We start from the raw sequence: 20,718 nt of genomic DNA, 5'->3' as shown, positions 1-20,718 counted from the left end.
TTATATCTCTTACGCAGGTCTATGATTTGTTTGAACGAAGAGTTTCAGCTGAACCTCATTCCAAAACATGTTCTTGATATACAATACATAATCAGGACAGTAGATTATAACTCACACACAGGTAAATGATGTATTTAAATTCCATGTACTTAAATGAAATGAGATATAGCATTGAACCAAAAATATCAAAACTTACGGCCATCAGCTAAAGACAGTTGACTTCTATTTTTACGCCTTTTTGTAAATACAGCATCTCTCATTCCATATAAATTCTACAAAAAATATATTCAATATTAAATCAGATGTGAAGAAACTTCCTCAAAAGTAAATCGCCAAAACATAGAAATCATCTATCAATTACAAATAATTTAAAATATCTTACCCCTTTACCAGTAACATAATCTAATGTTTGAACACAAGCTATATAATGCATCTTCCAAGCACCATATTCATTATCTGCTGGTGTATAAGGAATATACCAACCATATTTCATACATTTCTCTCTCCATATATCATCCTAAAATTACAAACTTACATATAGGTAAACGCAAGAAAATTTATCCTAATTTTCAATAGGTAAATAGATGAACAATAACATTATTGGGACTATCATTTTTTATATAATCTAAATGTTCAATTCAAATTTAAATTTTCAAAATTTTCTACATCGAAATTAACAACTATGTTATTCATTAATTACAACAATAGAATAAGAGTTTCTTTCCATCATCATTGAAATGAAAAGTTAAAATTTGTTGCCACCAAAGCATATATGTGGAGACATTACTAGATTTCTATATTTTTCTATGTTATTTTTTCAGATAAATATTTGTGGGTTGAATGGGTTTATCAATCTGTCACCAAATTGAATGTCCTCAAATAAAAATGATTTCACAGTTTCACATATTATTCTGATACTGTATAATTGTGACTATAATACACAGACATAGTACAAATTGCAATTCTTACTGTCAAGACAATCAGCAAACAACTATATCTACTCTTTATATGGATTAATAAGAAAGATTTTCAATTACCTGTTCAGATAGAAATTTCCAATGCCAACAAACTTGTGATGCTCTGCTCAAGCTTTTAGGATCCAGAAAGGAAAATATATAGACAGAGAGAATCTTCGGTAAAACTGTAGTAAAATCTAAATGTTGCATTGGTACATGATCTCGGAACCAATTCTGTACAAAAATATTCTGTTCCTTTTTACATTGTTGAAATATAACATCTAAAAATCTTTTACGTTGAGAATCTGTCCATAGATCAAACTAAAAGAATAAGAATAGAAATATTACTGTGATACTACAAACCATACAAACAAAAAATACAGAACCATACAGATAGGAAGCATCAATAAACAAATATATTACAATTCTCAAGGTTGACTTCACCAAATTTCATAGGGAGAGTAAATTCATGGATTTCTTTATAATCATTTTCATATATTTACCGACTCATTAAAATTGATTCCAAACCATAACAATGATGATTTCAACAAATTTTCTTACAGATTTTCTTGCAAGACAAACTTCAAGAATAAGTAATGCAGCTTAAGAGGTATCAACACAATTAAATGCTTTGCAAATTGCAATGCACACTTGTTTGCAAGATGGAATAGAGATGAAAATACAAACTACAGAATATCTTTTTGTTCCATTTAAAAAATCAATTAGGATCTAACATATACCTACCCAATGTGAAACTAAATCTCTTCTTTCATTAAATATCTGGAAAAGATATAAATTTGTTCAACAATTCATGGTATATAGATATAATATTACAAATACATATACCAAATCTTATACAAGTTATACTATTAAGATTAAGACAGCTACACCATTTCTTCTATCATACCTTATACCCTTTTACACTCGGCTCCGATAAAAAAAACTTCAATTTTACTAGTGTAAACAGAATAAAGCGAGCCAATTTAATTGGGGCCTGGCACCGCAATAAGAGGTGGGCCAGGTCCGGATCGGTGCCTGGCCCACTTTAATTTTACTAGTGTAAAACGAATGCATGTCTGGCTCCGATTAAAAATTCTTCTGCGCATGTGCAGGGTTTACAACTTTCGTATCGGCGGCCATTATAAATCTACAAATGTGGACCTTTTGTAATCTTTTTAATTAGAGAGTGCACGCTTATTTCCGTTTAAAGTGGGCCTGGCCCAGATCACAGAACACCAGTGTAAACAGACGTTTTGATCGGAGCCAGGCACCGATCCGGGCCAGGTTCTCTTTATAGGGGCCTAGTGTAAATGGGGTATTAGTCTCAGAAACAGGTGTTTTTAATTAAGCCAATAAGTAATAGTTTTCAAATCCAAGTGTGTCCAGAATTATCCACGTTTGAAATTGAAAAGATTTTTCTTGAGACACTGCCACATATAGAAAAGACATCTATAGAAAAAGGAAAAGAAATTCCGAGTTTGAGATACTTTTGAAGGAAATATCATCAAAATATTAGTCTTTCACTCATTCAAAAATCAAAATTTATGTAAAAAATAAATCTTTTTATTATTTTCTTTTAGTCATTAATTTTAAATTATCAAATTTTAAATGAAACTTAATATATATCTGCTTTACCCTATCTGATAACATTTGAAATATCTGACAATAATTGACAGTTTTTCCCTGTATTGGCCTATGATGACATTAGACTGTCTGGGTATGTTTTAATGTTATAGAAATGTCATAATAAATATATAATGTTAAAAGTTCAGGAGACAGTGTTAAAATAAAATATGAATGATATAAAGAAGATTAAGGTACAAGATGAGACTAATCTATCAATTAATCATGTCTATAGGTCTATAATTACTACCTATCAATACACTATCAGCTACACTCTTTTTCTACAAATATATTTTTCATCACTGATTTTAGTCATGCATATAAAACATCCTTTTAAGTTCATCTTGCTTTATTTATTGTTTTATACAACCATAATTTATGCTTGTCTTTCATAAGATTTCTGGTTAATAATTTCTGACAATTTTTGCACACAATGATGTTGTTGCTACAGAGTTAAGCTTGAACAAAGTCTGCTCTTATGATTATAAGAAATCCAGAAATTTAGATACATAAAAAATCTGGACTGGCTGGAAAAAGGGGGCTCTTATTTCAAACACCAATTATTTTATGCATAATAATCAAATAGAGTTCAAAGTACATTGTGATAATAATTTGAATGATTTCCTAAACTTTTTTCTAAAAAAAAAAATGGCTGTTTTTGAGCTATTCCTCAGCTATTTTCTATTGAAATCCTTAACTCAGATCCTGCACCTTCATGCGATTCTATTAAACACTGGTTTTCGAGCCAAAAAAAAAATCTTGCATAATTGTATTGTTTTTAACATAGAAATAAGATTATGAGTAAATCTGATTATGAAGAATGAAGGTTGAAATGATATTATTGAAGGTTAGCTTGATATTATAACCTATTATATAACCTATTGTCAATGACTAGAGATTAATATGATTTATACACTAATCTAACTATTTATTATCTGGATATTATACAATATTCAACTTATTATATCATAGTTTTTTACTATATACTATCTCTTATCATGAAATCTTTTTATCTATAACACTGTGTGTGATCAACTTTATATGTGACGGAAATTCATTTTCATATGTTAGATCATATCAAAGATATGGATACAAATTCTCGACTAATCGGGAAGCGAAAAGGAATCCTTCTGTCTAGATACTCTTGTCAGTCAATTTAATTTTACTGAGTATTTTTTGTGAATATGAGTATCAGCTTTTAAAGTCTTCAAAAGTCTTAGAATGGATTTGGAAATGAACACAAAGGCATAATATATCATCATTTACAATTTGGTTTGTACAGAGGACAATTTTCAGCCAAAATATTAGACATCTTTGGTTGAAATTTCTAGGAGAGAAGTGTGCATGAAAAATTATAAAATATTTTGAAGCTGAATGAACTTAAAAATTACTCCGTTAAAGTCAATCTAACAACAAACTTAAGATATTAGATAAAAATTCTGAAGTAAAATTCAAACAAACTTTAACTTCATGCCCTAAAGTTCCTAAATAACCTACACAATGTGAAGGGTCAAAATTTCAAAAGTTTAAACTATGTGATACACAAATTCAACAGTCTAATAGCTTTCGGCTTATCTACTGAAACCTGATAAAATCTAATATAGCAATGGTGAATTTACAATGATTCAATAACCACTATTGACATAAACTAATATCATATATTGGATACTACAAAAAATAACTTAGTTTTTACCAGTTGTTACTGTAAATAAGTAACAGGGTGTCATAAAAGAATATAACAGTACTTACTTGTTCATTGCTGGGTTTATGAACTACTGGTGTCCAGGCACTGTTATGGGTTTTCATTTTTAAAGTTTTATAGCTGTTATTAGTTGTAGCTTCACGTCTTTTCATAGTAATTTTTCCTAGTATTTTACTGTCATCTGATGTTAATGGAATTTTACCGGGACTTTTTGAAGTTTTGTTCATGGTCACCACACCTTTATTCAAAGCTACTGTAGCCATTTTGGTATCCTAGGCCCTGCAAAAGAGTAAAAAAAATCCTTTAAATTGTGTTTATTGCAATCATATGCAAAAATTCTTAAAAATTAAGTTTAATGTCACCAATCACTTTATCAGTCAAGATAATTCTAAGAAGTTTTGCTTAGTTTATTGCCAATTTGCCTTTTCTATCATATAACCAATGCAAAATAGTAAAGACAGAATATTTTGAAGAGCAAACTCAGTCAAATTTTCTATCCATATTAGCAAAATTTTATTCAATCTCGTCATATCCTTTGCAAGTTTTGAATTATCCATCCTACAAGAAACCAAAACAAGCTATACCACACACACTTTTATAACTTTGTTTCCATATAATCCAATTATAAAGTTTCTTTTTCATCAAAATTAACTACGACACAAAGTCCTCTGTGTAGTTTGCATAATTCACAAACAATTAACTACAAGCAAACAATAGTCTCTACTAGTATATCAAACATAACTTACTTACAACCTCTCAAGTATACAATAACCAACCATTGACTAGTACATCTACCTGTATATATGGTCGGGCAGTAATAAGCTTATTGATAGGTATTGGATTAACGCTGATAAGACTAAGTCAGGTTAATCAATAGGTAATATCTACCTAACAACACCACTAGGTTGATATAATACAAGTGTAATGCTGTAATACAGGTGTCTCAATATAACAAACTGACAGATTACTACTCTTTCTTCAGTTTATAATTAATATTAGATTAAATGTAAATACCTTCTCTACTAATTATACTTCATTAAATAATTAATTAATCTCATTAAAATACTTTAAACTCTTTAAAATATTTCAATCAATTCTAAACACAGTAATAAGCTTGTTATCTATTTTATTTAATATACTTTACTTATCAAATATGTATTTTACAAATTTCTCTATCTAGATTAAAGTACACATGCGATAAAAAGATATAGGACCACAGCCATATACGCCCACCATGGCATGTGGATGGTAAATATTCAAGATTTTGGGGCAAGGGCAATAACTCTGCTTCTAATGGTCAAAAATAGCTCAAATTCGAACTTGATCTTTGTTTTAAGAATATGTATAAACATACCGAATTTCATTTGATTCTACAAAAAATCTAGTTTTTAGAGCCTTCACGAGCAATTGATGTTGATAGAAGCACTTACTGTATAGAGTTTAAGGGCGATAACTCCTCAAAACTGACGTAAGAGGCCTAAATCTTGAAAAAGCCTTGAATTTAATCAGAAGTAAAGTAAACTTTCTCAAACCTTTCGATTTAGGTAAAAAAAAAATGTTGAGTTTCATAAAAATCGGTTGAAAACTAAGAGAGTAATAGCATATTCAAGATTTTGGGGCAAGGGCAATAACTCTGCTTGTAACGGTCAAAAATAGCTCAAATTCGAACTTGATCTTCGTTTTAAGAATATGTATAAACATACCCAATTTCATTTGATTCCATTTTTAGAGCGTTTACAAGCAAATTTTGACGGACAGAAAGACAGACGGACAGAGTGTTAAGAGCAATTGATGTTGATAGAAGCACTTACTGTATAGAGGTTAAAGGGCGATAACTCCTCAAAACTGACATAAGAGGCCTAAATATTGAAAAACCCTTAAATTTAATCAGAAGTAAACTAAAATTTCTCAAACCTTTCGATTTAGGTCTAAAAATTCCATTTTAAGTTTCATCAAAATCGGTTGAAAACTAAGAGAGTAATAGCATATTTAAGATTATGGGGCAAGGGCAATAACTCTGCTTCTAATGGTCGAAAATAGCTCAAATTCGAACTTGATCTTCGTTTTATGAATATGTATACACTTACCGATGTGGGCGTATAATAACTCTAAATAAATATTTTTCAATTTTTCTAATTTCACTAGGGTTCGTCCTTGGGTGATTACAAAAACTCACACAGAGTTTTGTCAAAATCTGTTAAGAATTGTGTCTTCCAGAGTGTTAACATGCTAAAAATTGAACGTATTTCAAGAACAAGGGCAATAATTCATACAGTCAAGTAACCTAATTTCCAGCTAACCTATTTTTCGTGCATCTCCGGAAATGATTAATTATAGATATGTAACATAATGTGGGCCATATTCTTATGTTGTTTCAATGACTTTTAGCAATAAATCAATCTACATATCTTTTTTTGTCAGTCACTGTTTTTTTTTTTTTGATAATGGTTCTTTGACGGAATTGTCACTAGTTATTATGAATTGATATTAAAGATAAATACTAAGAGAAGTTAATCATACCACTGGGTATCCATACAATGTGTTTTTTTTCGACTTATTTATAGATCAAACATTATACACGAAAATAGGTGAAGCATTTTGCTGCCATTGTGGAGTTGGTTACTCATGAGTCAAAGTGAGGGATTCATAAAGAAAATCGAAACAAACCTATTCTAATTATTTCATAGTATATCTAAGGAAACGTTTAGGGCCATTCACTTTTTTTTTTTTTCAATTTTCAAGTTAGTATGTTGAATTTTTAAGAATTTTCAAGTTAGTATGTTGGATTTTCAAGTTAGTAAATTCAACATACTAACTAGAAAATTCAACATACTAACTTGAAAATTCAACATACTAACTTGAAAATTCAACATACTAATTTGAACATACTAACCTGAATATTCAACATACTAGCTTGAAAATTCAACATACTAACTTGAACATACTAACATGAAAATTCAACATACTAACTTGAACATACTAACATGAAAATTCAACATACTACCTTGAAAAATTCAAGATACTAACTTAAAAATTCAAGTTACTAACTTGAAAATTCAACATACTAACTTGACAATTCAACATACTAACTTAAAAATTCCAAAAATAAAAAATGAATGGCCCTAATATGCTTCCGCAAATATCTGAGGAAACTTAGGCCATAAAAAAAATTATATCCACGAAAATAGGTTACACCACTGTATTAATAATTTTTTTATTTTTCTGTATTTTGATAGGGTTCTTGCTTGGGTGATAACAAACACTCACACAAAGTTTCATCAAAATCTATCAATAATTCAACCTTCTAAAGTGTTTACAACCTAAAAGTGAACGTAATTTCAAGAATAAGGGCAATAATAAAATATTTTTCGATTGTTCTGATTTTCAATAGGGTTTAGGCTATCCTTTGGAGATTACAAACAAACATACAAAGTTTCGTTAAATCATTCAAGAATTGTGCCCTGTTGAGTGTTTACGAGCAATTGTGGTCAGACGGACGGACAGAGGAACGGACATGGGTGACGACAATGTCATGTGGGCACATAAAAATGCTTTTTTTAATCATCATTGAAAACAATTTATCCAAATTCATCCAAACCCATATGAAATCGTATAGTTTTCTCAGCCCTTTGGGCCTGGCCTTGGAGATACCTCTAAGCTACCACAGGTTGAATACCAGGAATCTGAATATTTTTAATCAGGTATGATAGCAGATATAATGATAAAATCATTTGAAGTTTTAAGAGGCTTTTCATGTATTCATTGGTTTGTATGTTTGTTAATTTGAAACACCTTGTTTCGCAAGAAAAGTTTTGTCTTTTTTATGCTTGTAATGTTTCACCAAATGAATAAATAGCATAAACATTTCTCACAACACATCTTCAGACTCGTGGAACGTCGACAATCAGTCATTCAGTAAGGAAATGTGATGTGAACCGTTTCTCATCTACCAAAATCTTCGTAGATGTTTGCTTATTACGTTTCGCATCAAACCATTAGATAAGTGGTCAAAGGGAAATAATTTCGTTTAATTGTAGTCTGTCGTCATATTATCACGAAAAAATACTAGGCCTATTGATATTTACCATTTACCGGGTATTGAAAATAAATCATGGATTTATGGAGATGGAGCATAGAATATTAGATTGAGAGATGCAAGATATTAGGTTGTCATTCAAACGTGGAACAAGATGGAACTTGGGCTGGTACAAGACGGAAATCTGGCGTTATAGGCCAATTTTGTAAACCCAATTTTCTTTGTATCATTATTGGATTGGCACAGTGGCGTGTTTGGGCGTTAATTTTTGGGCCATGGCATTTTCAACAACTGTTAAGGGACCTTCACATATCGTCCCTGTGCTGATAAAACCGCCTAATTCAAAATTTACAAGTTTTTAGGAGTGCGATAAAACTGTTTCTTTCTTTAGATTTTGAAAGTATCAAAAATGTAAAAACTACAATATTATCAAAAATCTTATGTTCATGGATATTTCTTACTTTCCAATAAACTCTGACTTAGAAGGTTTTTTTTTCAATATTTCGGTAAAATAGAAGGTTTCTTTACTACTTTATATTAGTAAAAATAGGATTTATGGTCTTAACACAAGTTTTCCATGCCACTTTGATTCGAAGGATCTGCCTATGCAGAATTAAGATGATTCATAGGAGGTTTCGATGTCGCTATGGACGCTATTTTCGAGAAAATCTCAATTGCAAGAGTACACTTGATACTCGGGGTATTGTTTGCCAAAAGTACATAGGCTTACAAGTATCGACATGTTACGGAATGAAAGCACAATGCTCCTTCTAGTTTTTAATAGAAGGCTTTAAAGCTTGATGCAAATTTTTCAGTCTGACAGGAAATTATGTACATCACCATGAAAATGCCCGAAAATATTTCTCAATTTTTGGCTTCAAGAGATTTAAGGTACAATTAACGGGCAGACTGAATGGGTGGTGGACAACTGTTAGGGTTGATTAAAAAATTCAGCTCTATGGGAGCACCTCAAGCCGTCTGAGAGGGTTCTTCCCCAAAATAATGGTCAATGAGTTCGAAGTCACAATCATGGATAGCTGACATTGCACCACCATTTTGTCAATAGGAGCATTATCTTGATAGAATAGAATTCGTTTTTCCCCCGAAATAGTCAATCAACTGAATACCCTTGAAAACTCAAAAGATTGAAACCATCACTTTTTCAGCAAAAGAAAACGACTTTGCCTTTTGGATGATGGCGATTCTTGATGCTTTCATTGTTAGACTTCATTTCGGTTTCTGATCCAATAAGAGTAAATCTGCTTCAAAACGGCATAAATTGTCACGGGACATCAGCAATCTGGCCCACTCTCAAGATCTGTTTGGAGAAACCCTTGTCGTTCCCAACCTGTTGGTTATAAGCCTCTCGTCCACAACATTGGCAATAATGTCTATATGGTGGTCAATCGTCGATCAATCATCGTCATTTCGTGCAACTTGGTAATGTTTTTCTGAATGGTTGCTGTTGAATATCTCCCTGAACGGGGATCATCATCAAGGCTTTCTCTGTATGCGTGAATTCTACAGGCCACTTCTTAACAATGAAAAAGGTAGGGACATCTAGAGTGTCAACATATTGTATCTGTGTTCGAGTTAGCCCTTTCAGTTGCAGGTACTTGATGACTGTCCTTTAGCCAGTTTTGTCCATGCCTGGTGATTACGGTGGGTATATTCAAACGATGGCCTTACAGTCCCTAATTGTAATCTAAGCCAGTGCATCTATAAGAGAGTATCTATTATAAAACCTTATACTACAGTTGCAGTTCTTATGTCTATGATTCATTGAATGATTGTACTTTTTGGTTACAAAAGTTTGTTTCAATCCGATTAAGATATCTCCTTTAGCCTAAGAACTTATCAGCCAACTCTCGTGACTAGTGACTTCACTGACTTCTCCAGCTTACGATCGCATAGTGTGTAACTCTGAGTAACAACACGCTTTTTAAATTGCATAGAGTGAAACTGAGTTATAACAACATGTTTCTTCAGGTTCTGTTTTAATATATCTATATCGCTCTACAATTGATGTATTGAGCACTATTTAAAGTGAAAATATTTTATCGTATATTCGTACTTATCAAGCTGAAGGCTAAACGAGCTGTAATAGTAGGTTACTTTAAAAATGCGGGGTTAATATCACGGGAGGTCAATTCGGAAAACGCCAAATTTAAACCCGATCGATATGTATTAATGTGCCATGTTTGATAAAGATAGCTTGCCAGGCAAGGTAATATACGCCCACTGGCAGCTTTGATTTTAAATAAAAAAAAATTAGCAGTACAGTAACAATCACCAGTATGAAATATTCAACGTTCAGTCATACACTTCTTTTGAACTCTTTAAGGCGATACTGAATAATATTGATTATGAGTTATTGCCCTTGTTCTTGAAAACGTGTTCAATTTTTAGCTCGTGAAAACTTTAGAAGGCAAATATTCAATCTTCAGCTCGATACTGAATAATAAAACCAAGTTTTGTCAAAATCCAGCAAGAATCACGCCTTTTGGTGTTTAAGAGCTAAAATTTGATAGCGTTATCAAGAACGAAGTCAATAACTCCTATGAAACATATTTCGATTTTTTTGATTTTTGATAGGGTCACCCATGGATAATAAAAACATTTACCAAGTTTCGTCAAAATCTGTCAATAATTGAGCCTTCTAGAACGTTTACAAGCTAGAAATTAAAAGCATTTTCAAGAACAAGGGCAATAACTCATACCAAATATTTCTCGATTTTTCTGATTTTCAATAAGGTTTATCCTTGGATGATAACAAACACTCATGCCAGATTTCGGCAATATCCATCAAGAATTGTCCCTTCTAGAATGTTTACGAGCTAAAGATTGAACGCTTTTTCAAGAACAAGGGCAATAATTCATACCAAATATTTTTTCGATTTTTCTGATTTTCAATAGGGTTTATCCTTGGGTGATAACAAACACTCATGCCAAGTTTTGTCAAAATCCGCCAAGAATTGTGCCTTCTAGAGTGTTTACGAGCTAAAAATTGAACGCGTTTTCATGAACAAGGGCAATAACTCATACTCAATATTTTTCGGTATTGAATCCTTATATCTTTGAAAATAGGTTAGACCACTGTACTAATTATTTTTTTATTTTTCTGTATTTCGATAGGGTTTATCCTTGGGCGATAACAAACACTCACACAAAGTTTCATCAAAATCTGCCAATAATTCAACCTTCTAGAGCGTTTACAACCTATAAGTGATTTCAAAAATAAAGGCAATAACTAAATTTTTTCACCAAAATCGTCAAAATCAGTTAAGAATTGTGCCTTCCAGAGTGTTTACGAGCAATTGTCGACGGACGGACATGGATGACGGCAATATACGCCCCCATTTCATGTGGGCGTATAAAAATGGAATAAAGACAAGATTCTACATTTAAACGGCGACATGGGTGCCGAAACAGGAGTGATAGCTTATAGAATGTGGATACAGGCGTAGAAATAGCTGAAATGGAGATAGAACACAATAAAATTCGACAACTATATCCCTTTAACATGTATTTAAAGAAACTTGACTTTTTCGTCTTCCTTTTCTGCAACTGATCGGGCCCAGCAACGTCATTATCCTCCTCCTTTTGACGTTGATGGAACTACCGATGGAACCCGATTTATTTAACAAAGATTATCCGTTTGTTATTAAAAATAATATTGATAAATTACGTAAGACAAATCATTAACAAAATAACATTGATAGGCATACATACAACAATTAAAAATCTCTCGAACTAAGCAATACCATACCCCAATACACAATTGTTACTTAAAAATCTTTCGATCACTCTTTGCTGCTTGAGAAATTCTAATCGTAAGATTTTTAAGAATGTATACAATGAAATATGATAATAAGTGGGATTGGGCAAATAATAAATTAGATGGATATATAAGCTTGAAGCATTAAAAAAAGGGTATAGACTCAAAATAGGTATAGCATCAAATCACAATTTCAAATCATTGGGATTCAGAATTAAGGCACATTGGTAAAGATTGGTTCCGTATATTGACAAACCCTTTGTTTTAAATGTTGTGTTCTTAATACATTCCTCGTCGATATAATTGTGCATTGCTTAGAAAGAAAAATTGCACATCATTGATAAACGCTGTTTTTTACACAATCCTGTTCGTTTTTCCTGCCTATGGAAAGCAAATATATACTAAAAATGTTCATATTATGCACTATCAGTAGAAAAACGAACAAGATTGGGAGCGAACACCAAGTCAAAACATAACGCTATCAATTGACAAACATAAGATGTCATTAATCATCGTCAATATCTATTGGACACTCCAACGCCTTTTTCTTTCTCATTTCTTCCAAAGCTCTCTCTTGCTCGCGTAATTGTTTTTTGAGTTTTTCAATTCGCAACTCTTGTGGAGTCTTAGCCTTAGGTTCTACAAGTCTTTTTTCAACCACTGGGCTAGTGAAAAGAGGAAACGAGTTAGAAGCACCTTCAGTATCAGAATCCGTGTCGCTGTCGTTCGAGACTTGCTGGCCTACTTTAGGCGGAAGGATTATCTGTGGTTCACCTAAATCTGGTGGTCCAGGTGAACCAGGACGCGAATTGTTTTCCACTAGTTTATTGTCCACTCTTGGTTCACGGGAAAACAACACGGGAATTGGACGTTCTTTTGCGTTCACTAGAGTCTTAGAAGGTATGGAACTGTTATGTATTTTTGTCGTCACTGCCTGAAAGGCATTGGTATTAGGTAGTTTGGTGAATGTTATTGTATTGTTTTTCATGACCGGGGAAATTCTTGGCGGCGCCTGTACATGATGAGATGCAGATTTCGATACAGGAAAATATTGTATGATGTTAATTGGTGGTCGAGGTTTCGTTGATTGTGTATTTGGCTGCGGAATGTTCAAGGTACGTAAATTGGTTGCTGGTACAGGTATGCTTCTGTTGAAACTTCCTATACCTTGTATTGGAGTAGTATTTCTAAGCAAGGATCTACTATTAACTGTAGTGGTTGGCAGTGTAAGTAAAGTTGAGGTAGATGTAAGTCGTGGTACCACACTTGGAGTTAAAACTGACTGAACTAAACGCCGATTCGATGTGACTGGTAAGGGTGAGGGGTTAGCTGATTCAACTCCTTGGTCTTTGGGTTCGTCACCATAACCTGTTGTTCTTGGTTCTTGTTTAATTATGACACCGGGAGGGAGAGGATATCTTTCTGCTAAAGTTTTCTTTCGTTTTTTAGCCGGATCTACTGTTGGTGATGGCGTACCGGTATTGCTTGGACAAGCAATAGTTGCTTGTATAACAGGAGACTTGGTCATAGTATCCGTTGCAGCCAATTTGGCGTTTGGGACAATGGAAACTGGTTGTGGTTTGGATACAATTGCTGCTGTAATACTCTGGATTGGCGATTGAATAGTTTTGGGAACTCCAGGTCCAGTTGGAATGATTTTCGCACTTGTGTTTGTATTAGAGGCTAATGTGAGAGATGAATTGGTGCGAGGTGCAATGCTTCGTATGTTCATGACTGATTTACTGCTACTGACTGAAGTCACTATTGGAGAAGCTGTGGTATTAATGGGTGCCGTCGGAGTTGTTTTACTGTATGACAAACATGCAGGAATAAGCCCTGTAGTACCATCAGCTGCTTGCTGTAAAACAAATGCTTTATTATTCACTGACTTGTCTGTGGGGATAAGAACCATCTTTCCATCTATCGTCACTAAATAAAACTTCCCATTCAACACTTTTTCTTTCGCCTGCGTATGTGCTGGTGTTGGTGAAACTTTAGATAAGGATGGTGTCGTTGAAGAAATGACTGAAGGAATGGTTGTGGTAGTTGTAGAAGAAGATGCAGTACCAGTCACAATCAATGAATTTGATGGTTTTGTCGAGGAAATTGTTAATGGTATTTTGATTAAAGTCGGCATATTTTGTAATAATGGTTTAGTTTCCACTGAGTTGTTTAGGACATTTTTAGATGCCACAGCATTTTTTAACGCACCTTCAAAGGCTTGCTGTGTTGAATGTACCTTAGAGTCTGGCGTTGTAACCTTTGCTGGTAGCATGGTTACTGCTTTTAGCGCCATTTTTGGTTTATTTCCAGATTTGAAATTTCTGGATCTTGCTGCTTCAGATGGTGACGCATATGAAGAGTGATCTGTATTCTGAATACTGGGCTTATGGACTTTATTTGCAATCGTACTGGTTTCTTTCGGTACTTCTTCCACTAATGTCCAGTCATCAGCACATCTCGATTTTAAGTCAGAATCACTCAATTCAAGAGCGAGTTCAGGTGAAGATGGCGTGATCTCTATACGACGACGTTTCATGTATGTGGCCGTTGAACTTAACACTGGGTTCTTACAGTCTAAGAGATCAATGTCACACAAACAGTTTAAGGTTCTTTTGCGACAATAGTTGGTACATTTAGTTTTTGATAACGTATCATCGTGGACATGCACTGTGTCCTTCGATAAAGCTAGTCTTTCCAACACTACGTACATAGGTTTACATTTGTATTCCTTCACTTCGGTAACAAACTTAAATTTCTTATCCTTATTGGCGTTCTTACGCTTTCTCTTTCCGTCTTTCTTAGTATTTTCTTCTGATTGTGATGGTTCTGAGAGGGAAAACACAGAATCAATTCGTATATTACAAGAAGTGTCTTCCGTTTTCTTAATATTATCACCATCTATATTGTTGTGATTATTTACATTTTCACACACGACTAACTCTTCATTAGACACTTTTGGACACGCTACAACTGATGTTATTGACGTGGATCCACTAGTTTTGGCCACTGCTTGCTCCAGACATTGACTAGCCGTTGTTTTTCCTATTTTCATGATCGACTCTGGATTTATTTTGCGAGGCAAAAATTGCTTGAAGTTGTCAGATGTGTTGCTACTTACAAACTTCAAACCAGACACGTTTTCAGAATTCACTTGTGTCACATTGGTATTTGGGACAGCTTGAGCTGCTTTGGGCAGAACCTTAACGGGAACGTGTTTTTGGGTGATATTTTTAGCCATGTAACTTGAAGTTGCAGGCATAGACTTTGGCATCACAATTATTGGTACAGATGTCTGTTTACTCGATGAAACCGGTTTTGTTTGCGGATGATTACTAACATTTAGAATTCTTGGAAGTGTCTTTTGTTGAACAGGCCCGTGAAGTAAAGAGACGGCGTTGAGTGGTTTAAACGGAGCTGTTGTTCTTGTTTGTTTGAACGATGATTGGAGTAAGCTAAATGCGTTCGCCATGGGTTGGGCGGAACTGTTAGTATCTATAGTTGGTATTGATTTGGCAATATCCGGCACCACTGGTGCTAACTTTTCATTTTCTGATAAATAGATACACTGATTTTGTCCTATACTGGTAGTGAACAATAAGAGCTGTCCATTTGAATTTGTAATTGGCACGGGTTTTGTTGCAATGTTTTTATAGCTCATTGGAATCTTAACAGAAGCATTATTTGCCGTTGCAGTGTGGGGCATTGTCACGGGTGTTTTCTGGGTCAACAAAGTTTTAACTATGTTTTCCTTACGAGAAACAGTATTCTGTTGAGAGTCTTTATTTTGTAGATGTGCTGCAATGGTACTTCCTATATCTGGAAGAAGGCTATCAAGTTCATCAATGTCGGAATTTACCCCACTATTTTTAACATCAGTTTCAAATGAAACGGGTAAATCGATTGGAAAGTCACTGTCATCAACAGGCGAGTTTACTGGGCTTGATGATGTCGAGGTTGCTATCGAACACACACTGGGTGGTGATAGGGTTGCTGTAGAAGGTCCGCCCTTAGAAAGAGATTGTGATGAAGACAGCGATGATGGTTTTTGAGCTACAGTGTCTTGTCCAATCACTGACATAACTATCGGATTTGATTTATCTTGATCTGATTCGTAAGGCTGGTCTTCCGCCGTGGACGCCTTGATATTTTTTGAGTCTCTGGTAGTTAGTCTTAACTGTTTACCGGCTGATTTTGCAGTTGGTTTTAAAAGATATACTTCAGATGGATTACCAGACGGTGAATAGTAAACATTAGTTTGACCGTCGTCTGTACAAGCAGCAAATAGTTTCTGTTTGTCGTGTGTACCAGGTGTTGGGAAATTTGAATTAGCTTCTAAACGAACTGTACCATCTGGATCTATCAGTAACTTAGCAGTACCAGCTCTGAAAGAAAATACAACAAGAGGGTTAGACTTGTATCACTGGCAACAATTACATGGAAGAATACAATTATCAATACAGTTATACTACAGGTCAAAATAGTCACTCTTGTACTATACTCTTGATGGATAGCCAGGCAGAGATTTGACATAGCGTTATCAATTCCATAATCTATTAATTTCTCAATTTATAATGTGCAGCGTAACCCCGTGGCAGCATTTAAGGATTTTACGTCCAAAATCCTTACATAAGCAAAGAAATTCATGGCAGTCGGACTACGTGTAGTTCAATAAATATACACCAGCGGTCGCCTAAAATGCTACACGCCCACAATTCAAAAATCTTTTATCGAAAAAATTTAAATCATACAGTATTTACTCAAGTAACCTAATTTCGTGCGAACCTAATTTCAAGTGCCTACGGAAATGACAAATAATTTACATGTGCGACCTCTTGTGACCTCTGCATTTGCATGTTTTAATAAACATAGCTTATCTCTACAACGTCAATCTGTAGAATTTTTCCTATCGTTTCAAACCAATGTGAAATTTATTATCTATTTCTAACATATCCAAAATGGACGACCATATACCACAATTTTTTATCGGCCAAATTTCCTTATAATCCCAAGCTGTAATAGGAATTCCATGAGTCGTCTGTTAGAAAATATTCCAGTGAACAAAGTCACGTGACAAACTAGCGGATTCCATGTCAGCAGAAAAATTCTATGGAACACAATGTTGGCTAATGTTGTTTCAATGCTTTTTAGCAATAAATTACTTTTAGGTTTTACTGATTATTTTATTTTATTATATTTTGTCAGTGACTATTTCCTTTTTTTTTTAATTCATTCTTCTTTGAAAGAAATGTCATTTGTTATAATGACTAGGTTAATAGTAAATGAAATGAAATAGAGTTTTACGTCCTACTTTTTTGTACCATGTGGGCTAATGAAGCCGGGCAACGTCATGCAGAGGACAATGAGGGAAATTTTGCCAGGACAGCGGCATAAGCCTGTTCTTTTTCGATTCCCAACTGCCGGGGGATCTTTAACGTGCATGGTTAATACTAAGACATGATAATTATACCACTTGGTAGCAATACAACGTGTTTTTCTCGACTTATCTATGCATCAACCATTGTACACGAAAATAGGTGACATGTTTTGCAGCCGTTGTAGAGTTGGTTAATCATGAAATATGGGTCATGTTAAGGGATTCATAGTTTTTGAAACAAACAAATTTTAATTATTTTATAGAATACCTGAAAAAACATTTATACGACATAAAAAAAGGAATTCTAATTTTTAATTTTGACACAATTCGGTGTTGAAACCTTATATGCACGAATATAGGTTACACCACCGTACATAAGAATACCAAGATATATCAAAATTGTCAATTCTGTTTAAGTGAACGTCACTAACTCCAGATACGTTCATCAAATAAAAATTACACGAGATATGATGATGATTTTTTTTTACAAATCCGAGCCATCGATTTTTTTTTATATAACTATAATATTTAAAATTGGAAAGAAGATGGTAAGCGTGTTAATGAAATGATTCCAGTTTAACCGCATCCGTTTCTATTTCTATTCCTATGTCACTTTCGTTTTGGAAAATAAAGTGCTCGCTAATCGGAGATGTGAACGATTATAAACACCGTAGGGATTTGATTAGGGTCTCACTTATATAATAAATGTAATATGCATACAAAGACCGATCAAAATCGATTCAAAACTGTTGTGTCAATCACTTTCACTAGGTAAATATAAACATCTGTCTCCGATAGCTATTTTAGAAGTTGTGGGCTGGTGAAAAACTAGGCCCTGTTTTCTGGGAATTTTCCGCATTTCTAAAGGTGCGGGGGTTTAAACCTATTTATTCAATTCGTAAAACAGAGATGCATCTGGAAAGATTGGTGTTTTTGTAGTTATTCATACCATCATAATCCTTAAAAACCATTTATGTCACGTCCGAGGTTCCATCAAAGTTCTTGTTTTTTTTTTAACGAAACTGACCAGTCGATGGCCATTTAAAACTGCGTGCCAAAAGTTCAAGGGTCACAGTCTCCTGATACTAACAAAAACGAAAGTTACGGTAATGCCTAACACTAATTTACAGTCATCGTCAAGGTAATTTGATATTATGATAAACGCATTTTCGGGTGTATGGAAAAACAACCGGTCAGAGGCTGGAATAGTGCCCATATTTCGGACTAGTTCACAAGGCAACTTTGATGTATTTATGCCAGGTCAAGTACAATTATGTACCAATAACTCAAAAACCGTACACAAAAAATTCGATCAAAGATCAAATATCATTTCATCAAAATACATTCATACCAAGTTTCATGAAAACCAGATCAATACTGAAGGCATTATATCGTTGACGAGACAATTTGGTTTTATTGTGTTATGTCAAGGGCAATAACTCACAAAAGCTCGAATATTCACGATTATCAAACTCTCTTTTTTACAGGCCAATTGTGGACAGACAGGAGGCAGAGATAACGTCAATGTACGCACAATGCTACTCCTTCCATTATCTTGTGAAAGACTTCTTTCAAACTTTCAGATTTAAAGTCTAAATTTATCACATCTAATAGATCAAATTTTTTGACCAGTTCCGATAACAAACAGCACAAATCATAATACTCACTGAACAGTTTCTTTCACAGATTCAATAATATTAGTAGATAGCTTTACATCTTGTGAACCATTACTTGTCATACTTTCTCAGTCTGCAAAATAGAATAATCAAATACAGGCCTAGAACAATATATTGAAATATTACATATGAGTCACGCCCACTTTAGCATCTGATTGCCTCAACGACAAACTTGAAAACGACAATAACTATAATTTTCACATTACGTAACTATATCATATTTCAACATAAACCATAATTTCTTTTTTTAATCTTTGGGAAACTTTGGAAGTTAAGGGAGATAACTTTGTTACAAAACTGACCAAATTTGTATGTATATCGGAGCACAGACGTCTGATTGAAAAACCTCTTTACAACCCCTTTAATACTACGTTTTATATATAAGAAAAAAGAATCGAGAGTTTCATCACTGTGGGTAGTTCTAGAAATATGGCAACGTAAAAATTGGACACATTTTCGATGATTTTGCCAACTAAGTCGATATGTTCTAGATATGGAGGACAGTGGAAACGAGAGCAAAATCATGTATTTCAATGCGATGAAATAATGGTCGTGTTAATCCTTGCAACATCAGAGATCAGACATGCAATCGACTATGACACTCCATATGGATAAAATATCCCCAATGGTTTCCGTTCAATTCGGCAACACATTGCTGATGCTAAGATGTTTCAGAAAAAGCATTCCCGATGACCCAGAGGATGGTGAATACTTTGGGAATAGGGTCTACAAACGTCGAGAAAACAACGGTCAAAGTTTGACGTTATTGCATTTCCCTTGGTGGTTTCAAACGTTATGAAATATGGCACCACCGTCCTCTAGGTATCCTGTAAAGAATCTCAGAGGTTTTGACAAACCATACTGTAACTCAACAATAATTGTCTACAAAAATTGAAAGGCGTCATCTTTTTCCAAAGTGTAGAAACCAAATAAATCTTTGTCCTATTATAAGAGCGCAAGCTAGGTGCAACCGGAAATCCCCTAATAATCTACTCATGTCACTGAGTTCTCAAAAAGTCTTGTGATTTAAGTCCAACTTACGTCTTTGCCCGTGGACGTGAGACGCAAACTAGAAAAAACACAACCATTTAAGCATATAAAAATGATGAAAATAACCTGAATTAAGATATAAAAAAGGTATTGACAACCTGCATAAATAACTTAACATATCACTAATTTACACAATCATTCTAACATGCTTGACAGGAAGGTACTTAAACATGGACCCGACACCTAGCGGCGAGACAAACAACAAACTACAAAGCGAATTTTTAATCCTAAATTCACCACAATTTTTCAGAAATAAAACACAACAAATAAGTAAACATCGGAAATCTAAGCTTATTTACTTGTCCGTGTTTTCATACCTACTTGAACCAATAAGAAGCTTACGAAATAATTCACATTTCGAAATATTTTATGTAATTTGTTCACGTAATTTTCATCCCGTTTCTCTCCGTTAAATAAATATGGCGATTTTACCCACAATTCATTACAAACGGAAGTATATAATGAAAGGGAAGTTACTCGTCACACGACCATGGCCGAACATGCGCACTAGCGTAATCTA

General features: G+C 33.9%; 2 protein-coding genes across 2 annotated transcripts; both read right to left on the bottom strand.

The window, feature by feature from the left end:
• Positions 1-346: 346 nt before the first annotated feature.
• On the bottom strand, positions 347-1,166 carry LOTGIDRAFT_108017 (hypothetical protein; the record flags this gene model as incomplete). Its single annotated transcript, XM_009067039.1, has 2 exons — positions 347-517; positions 1,038-1,166. 2 exons carry the CDS (start codon positions 1,164-1,166, stop codon positions 347-349), a joined length of 300 nt encoding a protein of 99 aa, XP_009065287.1.
• Positions 1,167-11,974: 10,808 nt separating this feature from the next.
• LOTGIDRAFT_229635 (hypothetical protein) lies at positions 11,975-19,210 on the bottom strand (the record flags this gene model as incomplete). The annotated part of the gene is made up of 2 exons (XM_009067038.1): positions 11,975-16,480; positions 19,140-19,210. 2 exons carry the CDS (start codon positions 19,208-19,210, stop codon positions 12,601-12,603), a joined length of 3,951 nt encoding a protein of 1,316 aa, XP_009065286.1. The 3' UTR covers positions 11,975-12,600.
• Positions 19,211-20,718: the final 1,508 nt, after the last annotated feature.

The sequence above is a fragment of the Lottia gigantea genome (genome assembly GCF_000327385.1).
Source record: "Lottia gigantea unplaced genomic scaffold LOTGIsca_8, whole genome shotgun sequence".
NCBI lineage: Eukaryota > Metazoa > Mollusca > Gastropoda > Lottiidae > Lottia > Lottia gigantea.
This window is presented reverse-complemented; position numbering and strand designations above follow the sequence as displayed.